Genomic DNA, 21408 nt, shown 5'->3' with positions numbered 1-21408 from the left:
AAAAAAAAAGTTATTCTAGGTTAGGCTCTCAACTTATTGTAATGTATTCTTATGCCCTAATATATATTTTCATGTACAGGTTCTTTTCTTCCCTTCCAAACAACCTGTCAATACATCTGTCTCGGAGAGAAAAAGAGAGAGCTACCACTTGATGGATAATTGAAAACATAATTGAAATTCTTTTTCTCTATTTTCCTTGATGAATTCAAACAGTTAACAAGAGAAATTTGGAATAAAGCAACTTAGCTAAAAGAAGAACCCGGAAACTTCAGATAACGACAGCTCCATCTTAAAAGAGCACAAACATTCCCCTATACCTAAAGTGAGTCCTAATCCTCAAATGAAAAAGGAAAAGTGAAAAAGCCATTAAAAGCAGCTTGAGATTGGTGCCTGCTTATAAAAGCACATAGGGGAACTAATCATGCTCATCTGGGGATGAAGTATTGTTCTCTTCCTTTTCATTGCTTACCATTTGTTCCGCATGCCACTTTGAGAATCCATCCTCAAGGGCCTCTCGCATCCATGGATGTCTGCAGCACTCAACAGCTTCAGGTATGGTTAGCCAACTTCTCTGGCGTGTGCTCTGCTCAGGCCATGAGTCAAGCTCTTCTTTCACGAGCAAAGCAAACATCGCGGCTTTGCACAAACCTTCTGGACTAAACTCATCTTGTAGGGTCTTGCTCTTAAATAGATAGTATCCCAGAAATTGCTGAAACACAAGGCACTTACATTTTTAAGTTTACAAGGTTCCACAGGTCAGCATCCAAATAATAAAACAAAATAGGAGACCATGTTCGGAAATCAACCCAACAGATAAGGTGCAAGACCATTATGTCTCCTCTTCTTTGAAGCAAAGGAAATGGCTAAGCCACAGAATGATATCTCAAGGCAATGGAATGTGGCCAGTTCGTGTTACAGAATTTCCGTACTATGTTGGTGATAGCATCGTTTCGCATTAAGGGACCTAATCATTTGTTTTTTTCCATTATCTTTAAAGATCAAAAATAACAATGAACCCTAAAGGGATTCCACGTACTCTAAGTAGACAATTATCTGCCATTTCAGATTTTGGATTTCACCAGTATAGCTCTATGGAAACATACCTTTTTTATCTAACAGACATGAAACAAACAAAATAAACACAGAAGGGTGCTACATTGATGGATTCATGTGAAAATTTTGGACTACTTTATGTTTATGAACAGTTAGTTCAAGTTCCCACCAGAAGTAGCTGACGTCCAATGAAAGTTATCTACTGCTAGGTCTTCAACTGATATCAAGCTTCCCTTGATTTTTCCTCATACATTCCTCATACAATTTACACTTCCACTTGCTTCTAGCGCTTCGATTTTCTTTTTCTCGAGGAACATAGAGCTTAGATATTTGATACTTTAAATCACCACAAAAGAAGGAAGACAAGAAAAAGGTTACAAATGATTTCCTCTTCCAAGGTAAATGGGTCTCTCTTCAAAGTTCAGATATTTGATATTTTGAATAGATGAGGAACAATGAATTGTAAAGAATAAAAAAACATCCACTAGTAGACTGTTCCAAATGAAAAACTACATAAGAACGAGAAGCATTGCAACCATGTCAAAGTAAATGGGTCCTGCTAAATGAGAAATCCATATCAGTAGAAAAGGATGAGACTAGTACATCCAGTTGTTAATAATTTTAGGCAAGGGTTCTTCATAGTCATTGCCAAACCAATTCAGTATATGGCAGATAATGATTGTGGATGTTATTCATCGAGTAAGAATGGTGCGTGACCATATAGTACATCAACACTTCAGAACTACCTTCTACTTTTTTCTGCTGATAATATGTCAATCTACATGAGGGCATAAACGCCTAATTAGTTAATTTCACAGTTCTTGGGCTAGGATCTTGACCCCTAAAGATCATCGTAAACTCTGTAGAAACAATTTATATTCAACTTGTCTACTGCTATGCATCTATCATATCCATTTTGCATCAAAATTATTTTAGCCTTGTGAATATTTTGGTCTCCGTGGTAACATATTAGCAACTGCTGAGGAGACTAAAACGTTGAATGTGGAAAAATGCCTCAACCAGATTCCAAAGCCTCCTATATCCCATCACAATCTTTTATGAAGCCCACTAGAAGTCAACTAGACAATTACAAAAAAGTAAAAAGTAGAAAAATGCCACTCTGGTACCAAATCTACACCCCATCACGACCTTTGATTAGTGAAGCCTCAAACTAGAAGAGCTTAGTCAGAATTGAAGTATTCTCTATGATAGGATATGAGCAACTGTCGAGGATATTGTAAGAGAGTAACCGTAGAATTCGCTTACCCAGTTTCCTATTCTATTCTCGGCACATTTCTCTCCCAAATCCAGCTATATCAACCTACTTTTGTCGACCCTCTTTCCCTCCTTTTTTTTCTCTTCTATCTACATGCTCTTTCCAAACAACCCCGTTTTTCTCTCCTAAACCATGTCTTAGAATTTACTAACAAAATTCTTCATACTATCCACATGGAAGGGAGATATGTCAATAGCAGACACCTAACCACAAATCCACCGTTTCCAATATTAAGCAGTTATCTTAAGGATTCAGATATGGTTGAATCATGTTTATATACATATAAGAAAAACTCTGCTCCAGTCTATAAAATGACCTAAAATAGATATTATATATGATTGGAATTCTTTTTTTGATCAATTTTTCAGAAGATATTGCCATATTCTATTATCGTCCTGCTCTAAATGTCACTCAACTCTTACCTGCTAACTCAAAAGTTAGAGTTCATGTGCAAATCAAAGAGAAAAAAGTAAGCAATTCAAGGATATAAACACAGAGATATTTCCTTTTTACATGTAGGATGAAGAGAGAATATAGAAAAACAAGCAATGCCACATTATAAGCAAGAACCAATATGCTCACAAGTTTTTCATTACGATTAGGTCAGAAAAAAAAAATCAGTACCAGCAGTCATGTTCGCTGAAAGGAAGTTATACGTAATCACTCTTGCAAGTGAGTACGTTAACATAGTATATATACTCTCAGAACTTAAAATATTGAGGTGATTAATTGAATATTCTGAAGTATTAATGAGAAAAGAAACCCTTAAATATACCACCACGATCCACTTATTAGCATTTTATGAGTGTCCACATTATACACATATTTCCATGTACGTAGACATAATAAACTTTATATATCTTTTAGACTTCTTAAATGCCACAAATCTGATGAGTGAGATAAAATGTCTGAAAAACCACCTGTGCATAGAAGAAAAGAACAGAAGACAGTCCATTACCATTAAATCACCTCGGACGCCAGCCTCTTCTACAGCTTCACGAATTGCTGCCTCCTCAACAGTCTCATCATTTTCCCAGCCACCCTAAACAAAAAAGAGGGTGAAGTCCTAGCTATCATTTCTTTTCTTTTTCCCGTCTTAATCTATTTATAGGAAAGAATTAGATATTGATGCCAACATGAAATTTAAAACAATCTTTAAATAAAGCAAAAGAATGTATACTAAAGCAATGTACATAGCATCAATTTTATGTTGCAAGCGAAATTCTGAAAACTGTAATAGCAAATAGATTGCAAAACAAGGTTACTTTACACTGACAGTTATTTATTTTTGTCTGTGGAACATAGTATCTGAATTTTTGTTTTTATATTTCCGGTGCTTTCCTAGTGCTTTAGAAAGCGGTGAGATCTCTTATCAGATTGGTAGCTTTAAAAGGTCCATTTGCAGAATTCAAAGACATCGATGTTTGCGTATTCGTTTTGGGTCTGTCATATAAGAGGGATGTTAAACTTCTAAGCTGCCACTGTTACTTAATAGGAACTTTTGTAGAGCCTTTATTCCAGGTGTTGGCACTGGAATTTGGGAAAAGGCATGGATTTCCTCATATCAGGAGCTGTTTCAGTTTTTATTATGAAGAAATATAACTAGCATAGTAATCATCAAAGAGAAAAAAAAAAGAAAGTTTCTAGGTTAATTATACAATGAATCGACATGATTGCATGACATAAATGGATGCTAAAATGCATGAAGTAAATAAGCATGAGAACATAAACTGAGAAAGCAAGCCATTAAAATAAGAATGTGCAATAGATCATACTTGAAGGACTAGGATTAGGGTTGTTAACATTAAAAGGATACAAATAATCAACATTCCCAACCCTCCTTACCGTTAAAAAGAACTTCTTTTCACGCATCAAGCAAATAGACAAAACACAAAATAGAAAATAACGAAATGAATTATGAGGAATACATACCTTAGGAAACAGAAGCCCAGGTCCACTGGTTGAATTGATCATCAATACCTCAACAACCTTTTCAGATGCACCTTCATCATTTTCAATAGAACTTCTGTACTTGAAAGGAATACACCTGCTAATAATTATGTCACTATATATGACTCCAACTCATGCATGATTAAATCCATATAGTCACAGGTTTACGCTGAACCACATATATAGGTGCATGGAGCCTATATATACAGCTGAACACGTTACTTCTACTGTAATTTTAAAGCGTCAAATCCACCAAGTAAGCAAACTGGAAACCAGGTAATAAAAAACTCTCAAGACGAACCTCATATTTCAGTGCACCAGGTAGTTGGCGAAATTCTAAATCGAAACAATTTGAGTTCAATCTGAAACCTTACTATTTAACCTCTTAATATGGAACAATTCACATTCTATCTTTTTGCTTTCTTTTCAAAAAAGATAAAATTGAACTGTAGAGCTTTTAAACATAATGTTAACAAATGACTACAAGATTGAACCTGTCATCATATTCCAACAGATTTGACAGCAAAAAGACCATTTTCAAGAATGAAGGCTGGATGAAAGCAAAACAAAGTCATCGAGCCACCAATTCAGACATTTGGTTGGTGGTTTTTGAAATCTTGATGTCATTTTCAGCAAAAGCTTGAACCAATCATAATATTTTCCCATAGAAAACTTCATCAGTTTTTTTTTTTTTTTTTTTTTTTGCAAATTCTCTCCTTATCTACACCAAATTGAAGAAACAAAGGGGTGAGTTTAAACCTCGCATTAAGATCACTTTTCAAATAAAAAGATTACAAAGTTCGTTCCTCAAGAAAAAAAATAAAAGTTGACAAGAGCATGATATGATAATATTATCCCAGGAAACCAATCAAGAGAAACTATGGTAAGATTGATTACAGCATTAATTACTAGAACAATGCATATCAATTCCTAAATGCCCCTCTCTTATTTCCTCCCAAACAAATGCAAAAGAAAAGAGAATGAAAAAGAAAATAAAAAGGATCACAGAGAGACGTGCTGATCACTAATCAAACAAAAAATAAAATAAAACCTAAATGTATTAAACTGATTGGATAGTTTGAAAACGACCATGCATGACATAAACGAGAGAAATCACACCCACCCACATACAATATATAAAATACATAGATGCACACATATGCATATGCACATATAGATATACAAGTATATTTGCAATGAGGAATAAAGATATGAAATGGGTATTCAAAAAAATAGAGAAAAATACCCGGCGACGAGGCGGCAACCATCTTGATAGCGCTGCTGATGGCGACCGGTGCGAGCCACCAATTCGGACATTTGGTTGGTTGGGTTTTTTTTTTTTCCTCTCTTTGTGGGTTAAAAAATTTATATTAATGGAGGGCCTTAATTAGTACTAAAAGAAGCAAGCACGCAATTGATTTCTGCAATCACCAAAAACAATTCTCGATTTCTACCATAATATTCCCGAATCGAATCCCCAAACCCGAGAACACCCTTCTTATACATAACGCGCCAGGCCGACCCAATAAAGGATTCTCTTTAAGCACGGCGCTTATTCCCATTGCTGCATGCACCGCCGATGCAACCGACTAAGCCAGTAGGCGGTCACGCCACCCCCGCCCACCTCACAACCCCTGCCCTTCTATGTCTCTCTGCAATCTTCTCAAATGGGTTTCAAATTCTGGGCTCTGGGTCCCAAGAAAAGATACTTGCTTGGTTCTAGAGAAAAAAAAAAGGTCTTCTTTTTAGCTTTGTCTTGCTTTTGGTTTTGGTTTTTGCTGGTTTCTTTTTCTCTGGGTGTATGGTAAAGAAGCGAAGAGCATAAAAAGGTCAAAAGAGAAGCAGCTTTTTGTTAATTTTTTTTTCTTTTTCTGGAAAAAATTATAAAAGTAAACTTTTTTGTTATTTATTTGTTTATTACCCCTGAAAAATCGATTCAGAAATTTGAATTTTTGGCCATAAACCACCCTACAAATATTTCCCACCATAAAAACTTAAAAAAAGAAAGAATTTTTTTTTTTCTTTTCTTATTTTTGTTCTTCAGTGAAATTTTGTTAATAATTATTTAAAAATTTATCCTTATTTTCAGAATTTATAAGTGCAAAAATTACATAATTCTTTAGACTTGCAGGTAAAAAAAAATATATTTTTTCCACTTAAAAACAATAAAACTCCATATTTTGGCTGGGTTTTTCAAATAGTAAAATTTTAAATTTATATTGTAATAATGTTATTATATACTATATAAATATTAATAAGTATAAATTCGAGCAAACATTATTCTATTGTAAATACGTAAAAATTACATACATTAATTATTAATAATTAAGTATATTATAGTTGAATTTTATTAATATTCAATAAATTATTATTCATTTCATTAGTTTTGTTAATTATAAAATTGATCAATAACCATGTAATTCAAACTAGATCAGATAAATCCAAATTGATTCTAGTGATAAATTTTAATATGATTTTCAGTTTGAAATTAAATTATCAAAAAATTTCAATAGAATCTGATTCAATTCCACATAATATAAAAGCAGACAATAAAATAGCATACTACATATAATCTTGATTATCATTCAAAGATAACCGGCGTCTTCTCTCTTAATCTGACTTTGAAGGGTTGATTTAAGAAAACTATCCTATATTTTACTTTCTGCATTTTCATATATTATACCATTAAACTTTCAACATATTCATTATCTTATCATCCTTCAATTCAACAATCATCTTTTAAGATGTACATATACATGCATCTTATATAAGTTCGTTCTTCTCAATTCAGTAAATTCCTTATAATTTGTTTCCTCCAATATGCTTCTGCATTTTTCTGCAATAAAAATGATAGCTATAACATAAACCGTTTTTGTTATTTGTAGCTTTATGTGAAGCTGTAAAAAAGAAAAGAAACTAAATTTCTAGCTTTCAATCCATGAGCCGCTATAATTTTTCTCATTGTTTTAAGGCCATAACAATGGAGAAACTGGTTTTTATCTGCCAATCCATGAGTTTCTGCAAAGAGAAGAGACTAAGTTCTACCTTCCTATCCATGATTCTCTATAAAATTTTCTCTTTATTTTTAAGGTCTTAACAATATAATGGAAAAATTGTCTTCAGTACTTCTTAACAATCTCTGTCAAGGAAGAATAGGTTCCCAGGAATGCACAAGCAACGCCGAAAGCAACAACTAAGCCACTCAAAACAATCTGATAACAAAAGAAAACTGTGTTAAGTAGAGAGAATCATGAAAACGACAATGAAGAAATATATGGCATGTCGGAAGCATGAGATACGAGATTACTACCAATTATTGCAATATACCAGACTTACTTTAACGATAAACTATAATTTTACCCCTGTATTTTTCTTCTTGGGATTCAATCTCTATGAACTGTTTTTGCAATACTGTTGGTTTTGTCTTTCATTTTACAAAAAATCATTAATTTTTTAAGAAGAAGGCATTATGCCGCAGAGGCAGCATATCAGCACCCTTCTCTACAATGGCAAATATCTGGATTCCTTTTTGAAGGTTCAGTTACCGTTTTCCTTGAGAGAAATAAGCACTCGCATGATCATGAGGCAATTGCAAAAACAAAAGGGATCTAACAGTAAGCTTTCAAAAGTTTGGACCAACTGAAGTTTACAGTGAATCCCTTTAATCAACTTCATTTCATTTTAGAAGCTCCCTAGGGTGAAAGAAGGCATATGAAATTAAAAACCAAATGACAGTAACAATGTTAAAATCAAACCTGTGTTCTTGTAGCATTTTTCCCCACGATTTTTATGAAACAAACTGCGGGCATTATTACTGCCTGTATCAGAGATAGAACCACATTTTCAGTTCCTATAATTAGGAGCTAAAGTAGCTCAAACATAAAAACGATGCGTATTATGAAAATTATACGAGAAATTAACTAGAAATAGAATGAAAAACTGAATTAAAAGCCATCATAACTTTCATGCTTGAACCACCCACATCCCCAACTGAAATTTCTTGAATGTAGATTGCCAGTTCCTACTTTGAAAAATAGTTGATTTAAGCATGAAAACATGATTCAATTCAATCTATCAAAATTAATATAGCAACTAAATGTGCAGGGTATGCACAAGTGTATAATTATTTGCATAAAAAATAATTATATCAAACTACATATAATTAATAATGAAACATAAAACTAAAACTTAATATATCAAATTTTATACTTTTAGAAATTTATGGATTACTATTTTCAAATATGATATTATTATAAATTATATTCTCTGTTTGTGTACGTGAATAATGAAACATACAAATAAAGAGCACGACAGATATATTTGGTTCAATCATCGTCTATAACAGCTTAGTTGGCGTCAACTACTCCTCGCGAGAGATGAGGATTAAAAATTATTATGATAATTGGAGTTTACAATTATCAACGTATCACTGTTATAATCAAACCATATCCGTAATAAACTTTCCACAGTTTAGTGAACCTCGGAACAAAGCAAAAAAATTTCACATTGTTCTCTAATTGACAGACTATATATACACTGAACATAAATGAGCTTACCACCAGTATACAGAGGACAGAACCCATTAAAGCCATCACAAGACCTGCAATCAAGACCAAAGGTAGTGGATGGAGTGAGCTCAATTCTATCAGCACTAGAATTTAGTGCAGTTCTTTTTCTTTTGTTTAATAGAAATGTATACATTTCCATAATATAATATTTAAATAAACGACAATTATATATCCAAGTTTTATCTTCTCCAACAATCAAAAGGCAAAAATATTTGAAATTTTAGTTGTATGATAAACAAATTACCTGCCTCCAGAGTTTTTCATATCTGCTCTTGGAGTAACCTAATTATTACACCTTGCTCGCTTTTAATTTGCAACCTAAACCCTCGGTACATTTTTTACTCATACTTTTACTATGCATGAGGCACTCAAACATGACATTTGCAAATAGCTAAGTATTATAACCTTGTTGCTGATTTAGTGGCTAGATAATTGTTTATCCTCAAGGTTCAGAGACCAAAGTTTGATGATGAAGCGGCAGGGTAGAAATAAATGAAATACATAACAAAATGGGATACAAAAAAGTCTGTAATTAATAGAACTTGGCAGAATAATTTGTCTGCACATTTCAATCTTCAACATTTTCTGCTAAAGATTTAAATAAAATAATAATAATTACTGCAAGATCCAAGAAAAAAATTTCATACGCAGAAACATACGGTTTGACAAATTAGACTTTGGCAATTTTTCTTGCTTTATGTGAATAAGCTAGTAAGTAGCTATTTTCTAGATTAAAGTGCAAAAAAATGAGGCATGAAAAATGAAATAACATTTTAGAAAATTTACCAAATAAGGGAAGAAGGAAAGCAGCACAAACGGTAGACACCACAAGTGCTGTTCTCAGAAGACCATAGCACCACAAACCACTCGAAATTCTGGCTGGTAATAGTTCCTCTATACTCCTAGCCAATGGGTTTATCATCAGTGCATATTTAGTGAACGGGTTGATAACCTGGAAAACAGAAAGACTGGCTTAATAACCATTTGCCAATATTGATGTCACAGGTGTGCAGAGGAAACGGTCCCATACTTACTGTTGTCCAAACTGCAAGTTTTGAAGCAAAAGAGTGCTTTGGCATATTTAATGTTATCTGCGAAAGCGTGGCTTGCCCAAACATGAGAAATCCAATGACTGCAACACTTCCATAGAGTAAAATGCACAAAAGAAAACTGCACAAAAACATGTATAGAAGGCATTAGAAAGAAGGGCAAGTAAATCACCAATCATGATCGCTATTCTTAGACACGTTCACTTTTTTACCATATTATGAGTGCTTTCGTAAATTTGGTTTTGTCAGCCATTGATTGATATATATTCGGAAACACAGAATGCCCGGAGTTGCAAAACCCATAAACACCAATGGCAAATGGAATGCCACTCCAGTTCACCAGTGGACCAGTTTGATGAAAGCCAATGCCATCAGTAGTACCAACAAGTAATAAACAAAAAGCTACCAAAATTGTAGCTAAGACGCCACCAGCTGCAGAATAGATGATGAGAATTAAAAGGTAAACGAGTATTAGGATATTAAATGGCCATATACTCTACAATCAAATGCAATTAAGGCACTTGCATAGAAAGTTCACAAACCTGAAATGAATGAGATCACACGAAGGTCCCTCAGCCAAACAGTGGGCAGAATAATGAGAGCAGTTAAAATTCCAAACAAATGCACTGAGTCTAGGTGTAAACCAGACCAATCCAAGGATGCTCCTGGGAATAGCCTGGTCAAATTATCCCCTTCCAAAATAATGAATTCAACACAACATGACTGCAAAAGCGGAAAGGAAATTTTAATAACTGCAAAAATGATGTGATACAATATAACATTTATCAGGGTCAGTGCTTCACTTACATATAATTCTGAGTAAAGAATAATCTGCACCAATGTCCAAAAACACAGAAATATCAGAAAAAAAGAATACATAAATAGAACCTGAAGAAAAAGAGAAAAAAAAAAGTTTCCATACAGATCTCATAAGGTCTTTTGAGAATTATAAAGCGATTCGACATGAATGTCTACATGCAAAACCAAGACCAACTTGAAGGATACACTTACATATTCTTTTTCTACTTAGGTTTCTTATTTTTTTAAGTAAGATAAAATACTAATGCATGATGTGATGCAGGAAACATTTATAAAAAAAAGACTACTGCAAAGCTAGGACAACTCACAGATATGAAGATTCTTCCATATTTACCAAAAGCAGCTTCTCCAATGTCTGGGTATGTTATAATGCCTTCTCTGCTTTCAAAGCAGTATTGCATAAGAGCTGCAGTGTAGCAGCATACAACTGAAAAAATAAGTAGCACCACCAAACTTGCCCAGCCCGCTTGTGTCACTGTGTAAGGAGTAGAAAGCAGACCAACTCCAGCCATTACATTCATAGCTGTCCCAGAAAGAAACGGAATTAGTTCAAAGTCTCCATGTTCAACTGTTGGTTAAAGAAAGAAATTACTCATTTGTTTCTTGGATTCTAACGAAAATGAATCAGAAAATTAGTGAGAAATACAAATCCTCAAGGGTCAGAGGAGATTTTCACATGAGCATATAAAAAGCAAATGAGCTATACCTATTTTCAAATCATTTAAGTTGTGTGACAAATATCTTTTCCGGGAGATTTTCCCCTGCTAGTTAATAATAACCATTTCAGCAAACCTTTTAGGAACATAATTATCTCAAACAAACACAAGATGAGAGACTAAAGAGCAATGTAACATCACAAAATAACTATCATTACCATTAAAAATAGTTTGAGTCATGCTACATCCATGACCAATGGGAAGCTCTCCAGTTAGTTGCTTGTGGAATGAAGATTTCTGTAACCAAGATGACTGTGTTACCGAGATTCTATCCACATCTTCTTTTTGCTCAGGGAGTAAAGGGATCTTTGCATCCTGTTCCAAATTAGTTTTGCTGCTAGTTTCAAAGCTTGAATATATAAGATTTGGAGCTCGTCCGAGGGCTCCAAATATTGGCGAAGCAGTGATTGTGTAAGAATCCATTGTCTCCCTGCACAGCAAAAATTGTAGGCGCATTAATGCTTTCTTTCAATATGTGAAGTCTCTAAAATACTTGAATTTAGAAATTCATACTGGACCATAGCAAGCAAAAAGTTCACTTCCACAAAAAAAAAAGAATGTTGAATAGATAAGTTACCCACTTGAGATTAAAGCTCGTATCAAAAAGTCTTTTGAAGCTATTTATAAACTACAGCTAAAATTTATATTTCATGGGGAGTCACACATTAGAGATTGCCATTAGAACTAGAATTCTGATAAAAAGGGGGATTGAATTTGAACCCATAGGAATACTTGGTGACAATATGAGCCAGATGAATCTGGCGAACAGAGTTAACATATCTCAGAACCCTGGTTCTGTTTCAATGAAGAAGAACTTTTCTCAGAGCTATAACCTTATTCAAAGGCGACCTAGTTGTTATATGATACTCAATGAAACTTTTAAGTGATATCAAAACTTCCCTTTTTGTAATAAATAAAAAATAGATTCTCCCATGAAAAGATAAATACGAGCGAATTGTTAGAGGTGCATCTTCTGCTATTTTCTCTTATGGGGAAATAAGATAAACAATTTATATATACATGCAAACGCACACCCATATGCACATACATAGATACATACGTATAGATATGTACATATTTACATGAACGTATAGATGTGGTGGAAGAGCATTGCAATATATACCTGTAACTCTGAGGCCATTGCTGAGAACTAAAAACGAGCTCTCCCTCGTCTCCCTCAGATCGAATGCTATTACTTCTACTGCCGCCACTGCTACTGCCACTATCAGTCCTGTTGTCTTCTACATCGTCGTCTTGTTCTTCTTCCCCCTCCAAGAAAAACAAATCTTCTTTCTCGTTTTGCTCACTCATTAATGCAAACAGCCAATAAACAAACCCGAAAAGAAAGAAGAACAATAGAAAGAACCCAAATCAGAAGAGCCAGAAACCAGAAACCAGAGCTCAGCAGAAGAAGAAAATGAAGGAGGCTGCGCGAGTTGGTCTATTCTGTTTTTACGGGCGCGAATTTAACGAGGAGTTTGAGTGAGGAATGGCGAAAAAATACGTACAAACTGAATTTGTTGGATTTTTGTGCGGTGTGGATTGTTTTCGTTTGGAGAATTTGTGGTCCACCGGTTTTCCTTCCAATTTTGTTTGTTTGTTTTTTTTTTTTTTTTTTTTTTTTTCTGGGACTTTCAGTAGGGGCGTTAAAACGGGAACGAAGAATACCGACTCAGAGACTGAAAATTGGATCATCTTCTATATGATAAAAGTTTGAATGGGACTCAAATACAATGAGATTGACATGTACTGTTTTATCTATTTTATATTACATTTTTTCAGATAAAATATTCAATAAATTTAAAAAATTAATTGATTTGTAATAAGCAAAATTCGTATTTAAAAAATATTTCATAGTTTTTTAGCTTAAATTAATCATATATTAACAAAACAAAAAATTCATTTAATCAGTCTAAACCAAAATCAGACCTAAATGGGCCGTGATTAAATCAAAATAAATCATTATAGATTTATCTAATTCTTATGTTTTTAAAATTGTACAGATAGAGGGAATTTAATTTTAATTTCCGATTGCTAATTTAATATTACTTTTGGTAATTGCACTATCTTATATTTATACGTACTATTTTTATAATATTTTCCAAGCATTATAGATTCAATGTATTATTTGCACATATTTGCCTGAATGATGTGACATTAATTCTTGATTGATTGCCCTCTTAGTGCGATTAGATAGTTATCCATTTCATAAAAAAAATATATATATTATTAAATTAAATTAAAGTCGGGTAACTTTTGATTTAAGTATTTTGTCGCACAAATATCTTTTTTTATTATTTAAGTTGTTGATAGACCAAAATTTCTACTGATTTTTCATATATTAATGATAAAGTTGACCATGAAGATTAAAGTTAAATACCCTAAATATTTTCTAAGACTTATATTTAGAATAAATATATCATAAAATATATTAATTTTAATAAAATCTAATATATATTATTTCAATTTTTTATTATCTGAATAAATTAGTAACTTACTAAATTCGAACCGGCGTATCCTGTCTATTATTTATTTTAACATTTAATCGGATTCGGTTATAACTATTTAAATATATGGATGAACAGTGGATAGTGACAGCAGGATGTGATGTTTAATTGGGAATCCTCCAAAAAAAAGAGCAAAAGGCAGAAGAAACGCGTGGAGGAATGGATACGAGAAACTGTTGATGCGTAAGCAAAGCGTGGTGCACGCTTAGACGAAGCGCGTGACAGAGTGGTGATGCAAAATCCTTCATGTGAATCTATAAAGTGTTCGTGGATTTTGTCGAGTAGTCATTTATGATTAGGAAGTTACGTAGGGTTTTTGTTCACTGCCATCACGTGGCGCACAACTGTACGATGTCGTTCAATCGACTAAATTGGTTTTCTAATTTAGGCCCAGGAACACTGGGTGGTAGAATTCCATTACGATAGACTTGTAGATTTAAAGTCAATAATTTACTTTATTTAGAAAGCCCATTAAACTCCCATCTCCTAGCCCATGTGAAGCCCATTAAACTTTTTTCAATTAGGTGTTTTTAAGTAAATATATATATAATTTATATATACCAACAGACAATACAAATAATTTCTGGATAAATACATACATGAATGCACAGTTTGAGTCAGAATTACAAATTCTTATAATTTTTCTTTTTGCGCTAAAATTTAACGCTATGCATTGATTGATTAGTCTCTTTTTTATGGGAATAAATAAATGATTAAAAATAATGTCATAATTTGGCTGTATAGAAAATTATAAATTATTCCAATTCGCTTATCTAAAGAATCAAACACCCTCTTCATTAAGTATTCTCTCCCTTCCATTAAAACGTTAATATATATATCTTCTCTCCCAACAAGCCTTTACTTGTCCCATGGAAATACCTTGCTCTACAAAAATTGGAATTTTTTTCACTTAAAGAAAAGGAAAAGTATATATATATATCTGTGTGTGTGTGTGTGTGTGTATGTAGACACACACATATTTATATGGGTGTTTTATTTTGTTTTGTATAAGCAACTTCCCATTTGCAAAACCAGGAAAGGATTTATGGGCCAAACTCTGAAGACACTAGCTTCTGGTAATTCCCTCTTCTGCTAATTAATCTAAAAAAGTTATTGTTATATTCTAAAAAGAATTTACAAATTTTAAATTAAAAACTGAAATGTTTTTTAAAAAATAAATATTATAAAACCAATAATTTAAAATTTAAAATAATAATTTGTTCATTCTTTAATAACATAGTCTAAAGTGTGTATGCATATATAACGTTAGGGAATTAATTATTTGGATTTTGTTTTAGATTAAGTTGAATACTGTGTCCTTTATTATTGATAAAATTAATAGCTTGTATTCATTTTGATTATTATTGTCTTAACTAATATTTGATATTTTTAGGAAATGAGCAGGAAATAAAAACTAAAGCCATTTGTAATGCAATAGAAGAATTCTACAATTCTCATTTGGAGAATTCCGAGAAGGAGTGGACATTAACTGATTTTTATCGAGCAATATGTGAAGTTATTGAGTATGTGTTTTTCGATATTATATGCAAACAAATTTTATCTAATTTTACTTTGTTCATGCTTATAACGACTAAATAAATTTAATAAATATACATAATAAATTAGAAAAATAAAAAATATAATACCTAATTTAAAAATAAAATGTATGTATAGATACATATATTACTTTTATTAATTAAAATTTAAAATATAAATATGAAAAAATCAAAAGTTGATTAATTTAATTCAAAATAGTACTAGATATTTTATCTTGAACATCCTTAAAATAGGGATTAAGTTAACAAATAAATAAATTAATTCCCAGGGAAATCAACAGGAAGATTGGTAGCACACAATTTCGTGTCCCGCCTATTGAGACACTTGACCAAGCTTACAAGGTACATACACCATACATGTTTAATTTTAAATTACGTTAATTAAAACATGTTTAGTTAGTAATCTAAAATTGATAATTATGTTATTAATTAAAATTAGTACAGGCTCATAACTTAGGGGGAGAGAAGAAAACACTGACAAAGGATGAGTTTCTGAAGGTGCTTCAAGAGATGGTAATAGGAACGGGGTTCACCGGAGTTGGAGGAGCTAGAGATGTTCTGCTCTTTATTTTTGGAGTTCCTGTAACTGCTCTTTTTCTCAAACACAGAATAGCTCCCAACTCCTTACCTGATGATGTATTTATTCCGGCTGTCACTTCTGCCACTGTTTACCTTCTTGCCAAACTTAACAAGATTTGACCCAGTTTAATCTTCTCTCACCTTTCACTCATACCCTCTTCAATATATATATATATACATACATACATACATACATATTGACTTCTTTCTCTTACAGTAATTTTAATTATTTCTACTCTAAACTGATTACTGAGACAATTATTATTCTGATATTTATAATTTAATTCATATATCTTTTATGTGACATTTTTTTAATGAAAATTAATATATTTTATTGATATTAAGTAGAGTTTGCATATTAATTATATAACACAATTTTTTTGAAAAAAATATCAGACTCAAACTAAATTCCGAATTAAAAAGGAAAAAAATATAATTGAGAAAAAAAATTTATTGTTGGGTTAAAGAATAGTTAATAAAATATATAAAACTTGATTTTAAGTTGATAGTTGAATTCTATAAAACTAAATTTATCATGTAAATTTTGGAAATTAACTTGAATTTTTTACTCTCTTATTAAAAGAAAAAAAATAATTGAAAAATTTAGATCGACACGAACAAAAATATAACATTCTTATGAAATAATATGACTGTTTATTAGTTTGAGACTAATAAAAATATCCAGTTTTGACTAAATTCTTCTAATTATTTATTTAGGAACATGATTTTTTTTAAAAAAAAAAGAAATTAATTTCAGCAATTTTGTAGAAGTTAGTGATTGGAAACTCACCTCCTAAGAATAGCATATGTTCACTTGGATCTCGGATGTCCGTACAATTATGGAGGGTAATAGAGTTTGCAGGATATGAATTATACAGAACCGGTGTTTTTTTTCACAGAAGAAAAAGTCTCTCTTTTGACTATTTTTAATCACTAATCTATCACATAAGATAATTTATAGGAGATAATTATGCTTTCTTCTTAATTAATCATTAATTTGACCATAAAAATTTTAATGGTTTCATAATCAATTTTACTTGCGAACTCACTTCATGATCTACATTCTCGACAGAGTAAATTAACCTAAAAAAACTGAATCCTATTTTTTCCCCTCCGTTCTAGAATTTAGAAGAATTAATTCTTTTTTGGTTCTGTAAATTAATTTATTTGGGTTCGAGAAAATAGTCAAAGGCACCCTTTTCTTCGATCTTCATTTTCTTTCTCCTTGTCCGGAGAAACAGAGGGGGGGAAAATAACAGAGATTGATTAACAAACACAATGTGGTTAAATTTTTAGTATTTTTCTTCATCTGGGTTTCATGATTTATCACAAGAACTTGTAATTTGATCTTCTGATTCGTCTTTCTCCTCACCCATTTCGGGGAGCTTCACGGTAAATCAAAACGGAGCATGTAAAGAAACAGATAGATAGGTATTCCAAGTGTATATACATATATCACAGAATGAGTAAAGAACAGAGTGGCGTCGTCAAGGCATGGGAGGCAACGGTACGGCGAACCCAGGCGGCGAAGAAGCGAGCCAACAGCATCTTCGGCACCGTATCCATAGCGCCTCATGCAGATGAAGAGAGCGACGATGACGACGAGGAAAGCCGGATCAGCGTCGGAGACTTGTACCACGCCGAGCGAGTTCTCCCTAACGGGGATTACTACACGGGGCAATGGTACGACAACTTCCCTCACGGCCAAGGCAAGTATCTTTGGACCGACGGCTGCATGTACGTCGGCGAATGGTACAGAGGCAAGACAATGGGCAAAGGCCGGTTCAGCTGGCCGTCCGGCGCCACCTATGAAGGCGAGTTCAAAAGCGGGTACATGGACGGAACCGGCACTTACATCGGGTCAAACGGGGACACTTACAGAGGCCAATGGGTGATGAACTTGAAGCACGGACACGGCGTGAAGAGCTACGGTAATGGAGACTGGTATGACGGAGAATGGAGAAGAGGAATGCAAGAAGGGAACGGGAAGTACCAATGGCAAAACGGAAACCATTACATCGGGGAATGGAAAAACGGGGCGATTTCAGGCAAGGGCAGTCTGGTATGGGCAAACGGGAATAGATACGATGGGTACTGGGAAGACGGGCTGCCGAAAGGGAATGGTACCCTAAAATGGCCTAATGGGAGTTTCTACGTAGGACATTGGAGCAGAGAGGTGGATGAACAAAATGGGACGTATTACCCATCTGGTTCGTCGCCGGAGGAGACGATGGAATGGGATCCGCAGGCTGTTTATAACGATATAAATGAGAATTGTAAGGTTTGCAGCGGTGAGAGGGTATCGATTCTGCCGTCGCAGAAGAGATTGGCGGTGTGGAACTCGTCGAAGCGGGTGGAGAAACCGAAGAGAATGTCGGTGGATGGGCGGGTGAGCGTGGGAGTGGAGAGAGCTTTTGAGAAGATGAACATGTGGGAGTGTGATGGAGAAGGAAATTATGATGTGAGGAGAGATATGGATGGGGATTTATTGGGTCTTAGTGGGGAAGATGGGAATTTTCCAAGGTCTGTTCCTATGAGATTGCCAAGAGCCGGGAAAAAACAGGGACAGACTATTTCTAAAGGCCACAAGAATTATGAGCTTATGCTCAATCTACAGCTCGGAATCAGGTACTACTTATACTATATTCTACTTACATATACTATTATATATATATATATTTATGTACATATATTCATGAACAGGCATTCAGTGGCAAGACCAGCACCAGCAGCCTCTCTTGATCTCAAGGCTTCAGCTTTTGATCCAAAGGAGAAAGTTTGGACAAGATTCCCTCCGGAAGGAACCAAATATACCCCACCCCACCAGTCTTGTGAATTCAAATGGAAGGACTACTGCCCATTAGTTTTCAGGTCACAGGAACCAAATACATCTATATATCATATCCTGCATACACATATATATGTGTGTATAACAAGTGAATTTGAGTTTGCAGGAGTTTGAGGAAGTTATTCAAGGTAGACCCAGCTGATTACATGATATCAATTTGTGGGAATGATGCTCTCCGTGAGCTATCTTCTCCTGGTAAAAGTGGTAGCTTCTTTTACTTGACCAACGATGATCGTTACATGATCAAAACAATGAAGAAATCAGAAGTCAAGGTGAGTTTTTCCCACATACATACATATATATTTGACTATACACATATATATGTATGTACATATCATTGGTTGCACGTGACATGCAGGTTCTCTTAAGAATGCTTTCAGCATATTATAACCATGTCCGAGCCTTTGAGAACACTTTGGTCATCAAATTCTACGGCCTGCACTGTGTAAAGTTGACAGGTCCTATCCAAAAGAAGGTTAACCTTTTTCTCCAATTTCATATATTTATATAAATATATATACGATTAGACAAGGTGGATATAGAGTATTATTACCTTATATAAATTTGTACGGTATAATATGTAACATTACCTGTTTTGTTGATGCAGGTGCGGTTCATTATTATGGGGAATCTTTTCTGTTCTGAATACACAATACACAGACGCTTCGATTTGAAAGGATCTTCACTTGGCCGCACAACAGATAAGCCCGAATCGGAGATTGACGAAAACACCATCCTCAAAGATCTCGATCTCAATTTCTTATTCAGACTGCAAAAGGCTTGGTACCAAGAGTTTTGCAGGTCGCAATTTCATAAATTTTCCTTCATTTTCTCGCCAATCAAACATTTTATTGAGCTAAGCTTTTGAGGGAATTTCAACTTGCAGGCAAGTAGACCGCGATTGCGAGTTTTTAGAGCAAGAGAGAATTATGGATTACAGTCTTCTGGTTGGTCTTCACTTCAGAGAAGCATCGGTTGCTGGAGAGCTAATTCCTTCCGGCGCTCGAACTCCAACTGGTTAATTTTCCTTTCTTCCTTTCTTCTGGACGCCATTGTTGCTCAGCTTGAAACAAACAGAGAGAGAGAGAGAGGGAGTTGAATCTTGTTTTTGTTTTTGCAGGAGAATCTGAAAATGATTCAGGGCCTCGTCTTTCTAGAGCAGATGTTGATCAGCTCTTTATTGACCCCAAGAGGTATACTCTCTTCATTTATTCAAAATTTATTTTATTTTATTTTTCTCCTTAATTATTAGATTAACTTTATATAATTATTAAACTAATCTTAATTAATAAAGTTATGCTTTAATTGTTTTCAATTTCTGCTTAGAATAAAACATAAATTTAATGAAAATTTATCTTAATTTTTTAAAATTTTGAATATTTTTTAAATTTGAATCGAGTATTGTAGGTGGGCGAGTATTAGACTAGGAATTAACATGCCAGCAAGAGTTGAGAGAACAATGAGAAGAAGCGATTGCGAGTTTCAACTCATTGGAGAACCAACCGGAGACTGTTACGAAGTGATAATGTTTTTTGGAATCATAGACATTCTTCAAGACTACGACATTAGCAAGAAACTCGAGCATGCTTACAAGTCAATCCATTATGATCCGACCTCTATTTCTGCAGTTGATCCGAGACAATACTCAAAACGTTTTCGTGATTTTATATTCAAAATTTTCACAGAAGATAATTGAAGTTCTTAATTTATCAACCCCATAATTTTTAGGTTTCAATATGTGCAGCTGACTCGTGTTGCAAATTAGGATTTACATGTGAAGTCTAATCATTCTTTCGGTTATGTATAAACTCGTACAGAATATATTATACAATGTATGTTCTGATTAAAGGTATAGGAAAAAGGAGGAGGGAAGTGAAAGTCTACTCCAGTTGTAACAAAGTGTTTAGAAACTTATTCTTACTTTGTCATTGTTTTGTCTCAGGGGATCAAAGGAAACTAATGCCTGAGATTTGTTGTGTTAATTTTTTGTTTTTTGAATTCAATTGTATTTAAGTACTTTAAATTGAATTGAATTTCTTTGTTTTCTTATGGTTACGAATGTATGATATGAGATATATTATTAAATGTACGAAATAAAATTGTAGGTTGAAGGTGAATTATACATTTTAATATATTATCACGAAAAGATTATGTTATAATTTATATATATATATATATATGATTGTAAAATATATATTATATATTTTAAAAATGTATATAATAATAATTTTTATCTCATATTATATTTTTAAGTAACTCATAAAATAAAATTTTTATTTTTTACTTGCTTAAATTTAAATGTGAAATCGTCTTATTTATAAGTATAGTATACTAATAATTTAAATTATTAAATTGATCATATTTATTGTAAAAATAATTTTTTTATGTTAAATATAATTTAAGTAGGATGCATAAAAAAGTTTTCAAATTTTTATTTTCTAAATACATGTGTATGTTTTTATTTATACAAATATGTAAGGCTTTATT

The 21408-nt window shown here is 33.3% G+C and overlaps 4 protein-coding genes across 6 annotated transcripts; 2 read left to right on the top strand and 2 right to left on the bottom strand.

Annotated features, from left to right (window-relative positions):
- Nucleotides 1-156: 156 nt before the first annotated feature.
- Nucleotides 157-6140, bottom strand: NUDT16 (nudix hydrolase homolog 16). Of its 3 annotated transcripts, none has more exons than XM_022052904.2 (4): nucleotides 5526-6140; nucleotides 4262-4379; nucleotides 3288-3371; nucleotides 157-709 (listed from the first exon to the last, which is right to left on the bottom strand). In XM_022052904.2, the coding sequence occupies exons 1-4, from the start codon at nucleotides 5594-5596 to the stop codon at nucleotides 416-418; spliced, it is 567 nt and encodes a 188-aa protein (XP_021908596.1). In that variant the 5' UTR covers nucleotides 5597-6140; the 3' UTR covers nucleotides 157-415. The 3 variants fall into 3 exon arrangements, with proteins under 3 accessions (XP_021908596.1, XP_021908598.1, XP_021908597.1); XM_022052906.2 differs by having other exon boundaries at nucleotides 4262-4355; XM_022052905.2 differs by having other exon boundaries at nucleotides 4262-4376; nucleotides 5526-6135.
- A 1060-nt stretch (nucleotides 6141-7200) lies between these two features.
- LOC110822711 (Transmembrane amino acid transporter family protein) lies at nucleotides 7201-13109 on the bottom strand. Its single transcript, XM_022052883.2, has 11 exons — nucleotides 12555-13109; nucleotides 11590-11861; nucleotides 11024-11238; nucleotides 10704-10727; nucleotides 10439-10619; nucleotides 10109-10328; nucleotides 9882-10017; nucleotides 9634-9799; nucleotides 8836-8879; nucleotides 8035-8097; nucleotides 7201-7491 (listed from the first exon to the last, which is right to left on the bottom strand). Exons 1-11 carry the CDS (start codon nucleotides 12740-12742, stop codon nucleotides 7399-7401), a joined length of 1602 nt encoding a protein of 533 aa, XP_021908575.1. The 5' UTR covers nucleotides 12743-13109; the 3' UTR covers nucleotides 7201-7398.
- A 1759-nt stretch (nucleotides 13110-14868) lies between these two features.
- LOC110822712 (uncharacterized) lies at nucleotides 14869-16274 on the top strand. The gene is made up of 4 exons (XM_022052885.2): nucleotides 14869-15014; nucleotides 15332-15461; nucleotides 15764-15836; nucleotides 15939-16274. The coding sequence occupies exons 1-4, from the start codon at nucleotides 14984-14986 to the stop codon at nucleotides 16191-16193; spliced, it is 489 nt and encodes a 162-aa protein (XP_021908577.1). The 5' UTR covers nucleotides 14869-14983; the 3' UTR covers nucleotides 16194-16274.
- An 861-nt stretch (nucleotides 16275-17135) lies between these two features.
- LOC110822710 (phosphatidylinositol 4-phosphate 5-kinase 4-like) lies at nucleotides 17136-20970 on the top strand. The gene is made up of 8 exons (XM_022052882.2): nucleotides 17136-18701; nucleotides 18777-18944; nucleotides 19028-19193; nucleotides 19280-19396; nucleotides 19529-19722; nucleotides 19808-19938; nucleotides 20042-20114; nucleotides 20329-20970. The coding sequence occupies exons 1-8, from the start codon at nucleotides 17536-17538 to the stop codon at nucleotides 20615-20617; spliced, it is 2304 nt and encodes a 767-aa protein (XP_021908574.1). The 5' UTR covers nucleotides 17136-17535; the 3' UTR covers nucleotides 20618-20970.
- The last annotated feature ends 438 nt before the right edge of the window (nucleotides 20971-21408 follow it).

This window comes from Carica papaya, chromosome 8 (genome assembly GCF_054855325.1).
Source record: "Carica papaya isolate Zhongbai chromosome 8, ASM5485532v1, whole genome shotgun sequence".
NCBI lineage: Eukaryota > Viridiplantae > Streptophyta > Magnoliopsida > Brassicales > Caricaceae > Carica > Carica papaya.
The sequence above is the reverse complement of the archived record's forward strand: the minus strand, read 5'-3'. Positions and strand labels throughout refer to the sequence as shown.

Excerpts from the sequence above, each read along its gene's own strand:
- LOC110822711 (XM_022052883.2), bottom strand. The coding sequence starts at position 12,742 with ATGAGTGAGCAAAACGAGAAAGAAGATTTGTTTTTCTTGGAGGGGGAA. Across the intron at positions 10,620-10,703 it reads TTCTTTACTCAGAATTATAT|TCATGTTGTGTTGAATTCAT; the intron begins GTAAGTGAAGCA and ends CCGCTTTTGCAG. Across the intron at positions 10,329-10,438 it reads TGTGATCTCATTCATTTCAG|CTGGTGGCGTCTTAGCTACA; the intron begins GTTTGTGAACTT and ends TCTATTCTGCAG.
- LOC110822710 (XM_022052882.2), top strand. The coding sequence starts at position 17,536 with ATGAGTAAAGAACAGAGTGGCGTCGTCAAGGCATGGGAGGCAACGGTA. Across the intron at positions 19,194-19,279 it reads TGAAGAAATCAGAAGTCAAG|GTTCTCTTAAGAATGCTTTC; the intron begins GTGAGTTTTTCC and ends CGTGACATGCAG. Across the intron at positions 20,115-20,328 it reads CTCTTTATTGACCCCAAGAG|GTGGGCGAGTATTAGACTAG; the intron begins GTATACTCTCTT and ends CGAGTATTGTAG.
- NUDT16 (XM_022052904.2), bottom strand. The coding sequence starts at position 5,596 with ATGTCCGAATTGGTGGCTCGCACCGGTCGCCATCAGCAGCGCTATCAA. Across the intron at positions 4,380-5,525 it reads GGTTGCCGCCTCGTCGCCGG|CAGGTGTATTCCTTTCAAGT; the intron begins GTATTTTTCTCT and ends CATAATTATTAG. Across the intron at positions 710-3,287 it reads GCGTCCGAGGTGATTTAATG|CAATTTCTGGGATACTATCT; the intron begins GTAATGGACTGT and ends CTTGTGTTTCAG.
- LOC110822712 (XM_022052885.2), top strand. The coding sequence starts at position 14,984 with ATGGGCCAAACTCTGAAGACACTAGCTTCTG. Across the intron at positions 15,015-15,331 it reads TCTGAAGACACTAGCTTCTG|GAAATGAGCAGGAAATAAAA; the intron begins GTAATTCCCTCT and ends TGATATTTTTAG. Across the intron at positions 15,462-15,763 it reads GCAATATGTGAAGTTATTGA|GGAAATCAACAGGAAGATTG; the intron begins GTATGTGTTTTT and ends ATTAATTCCCAG.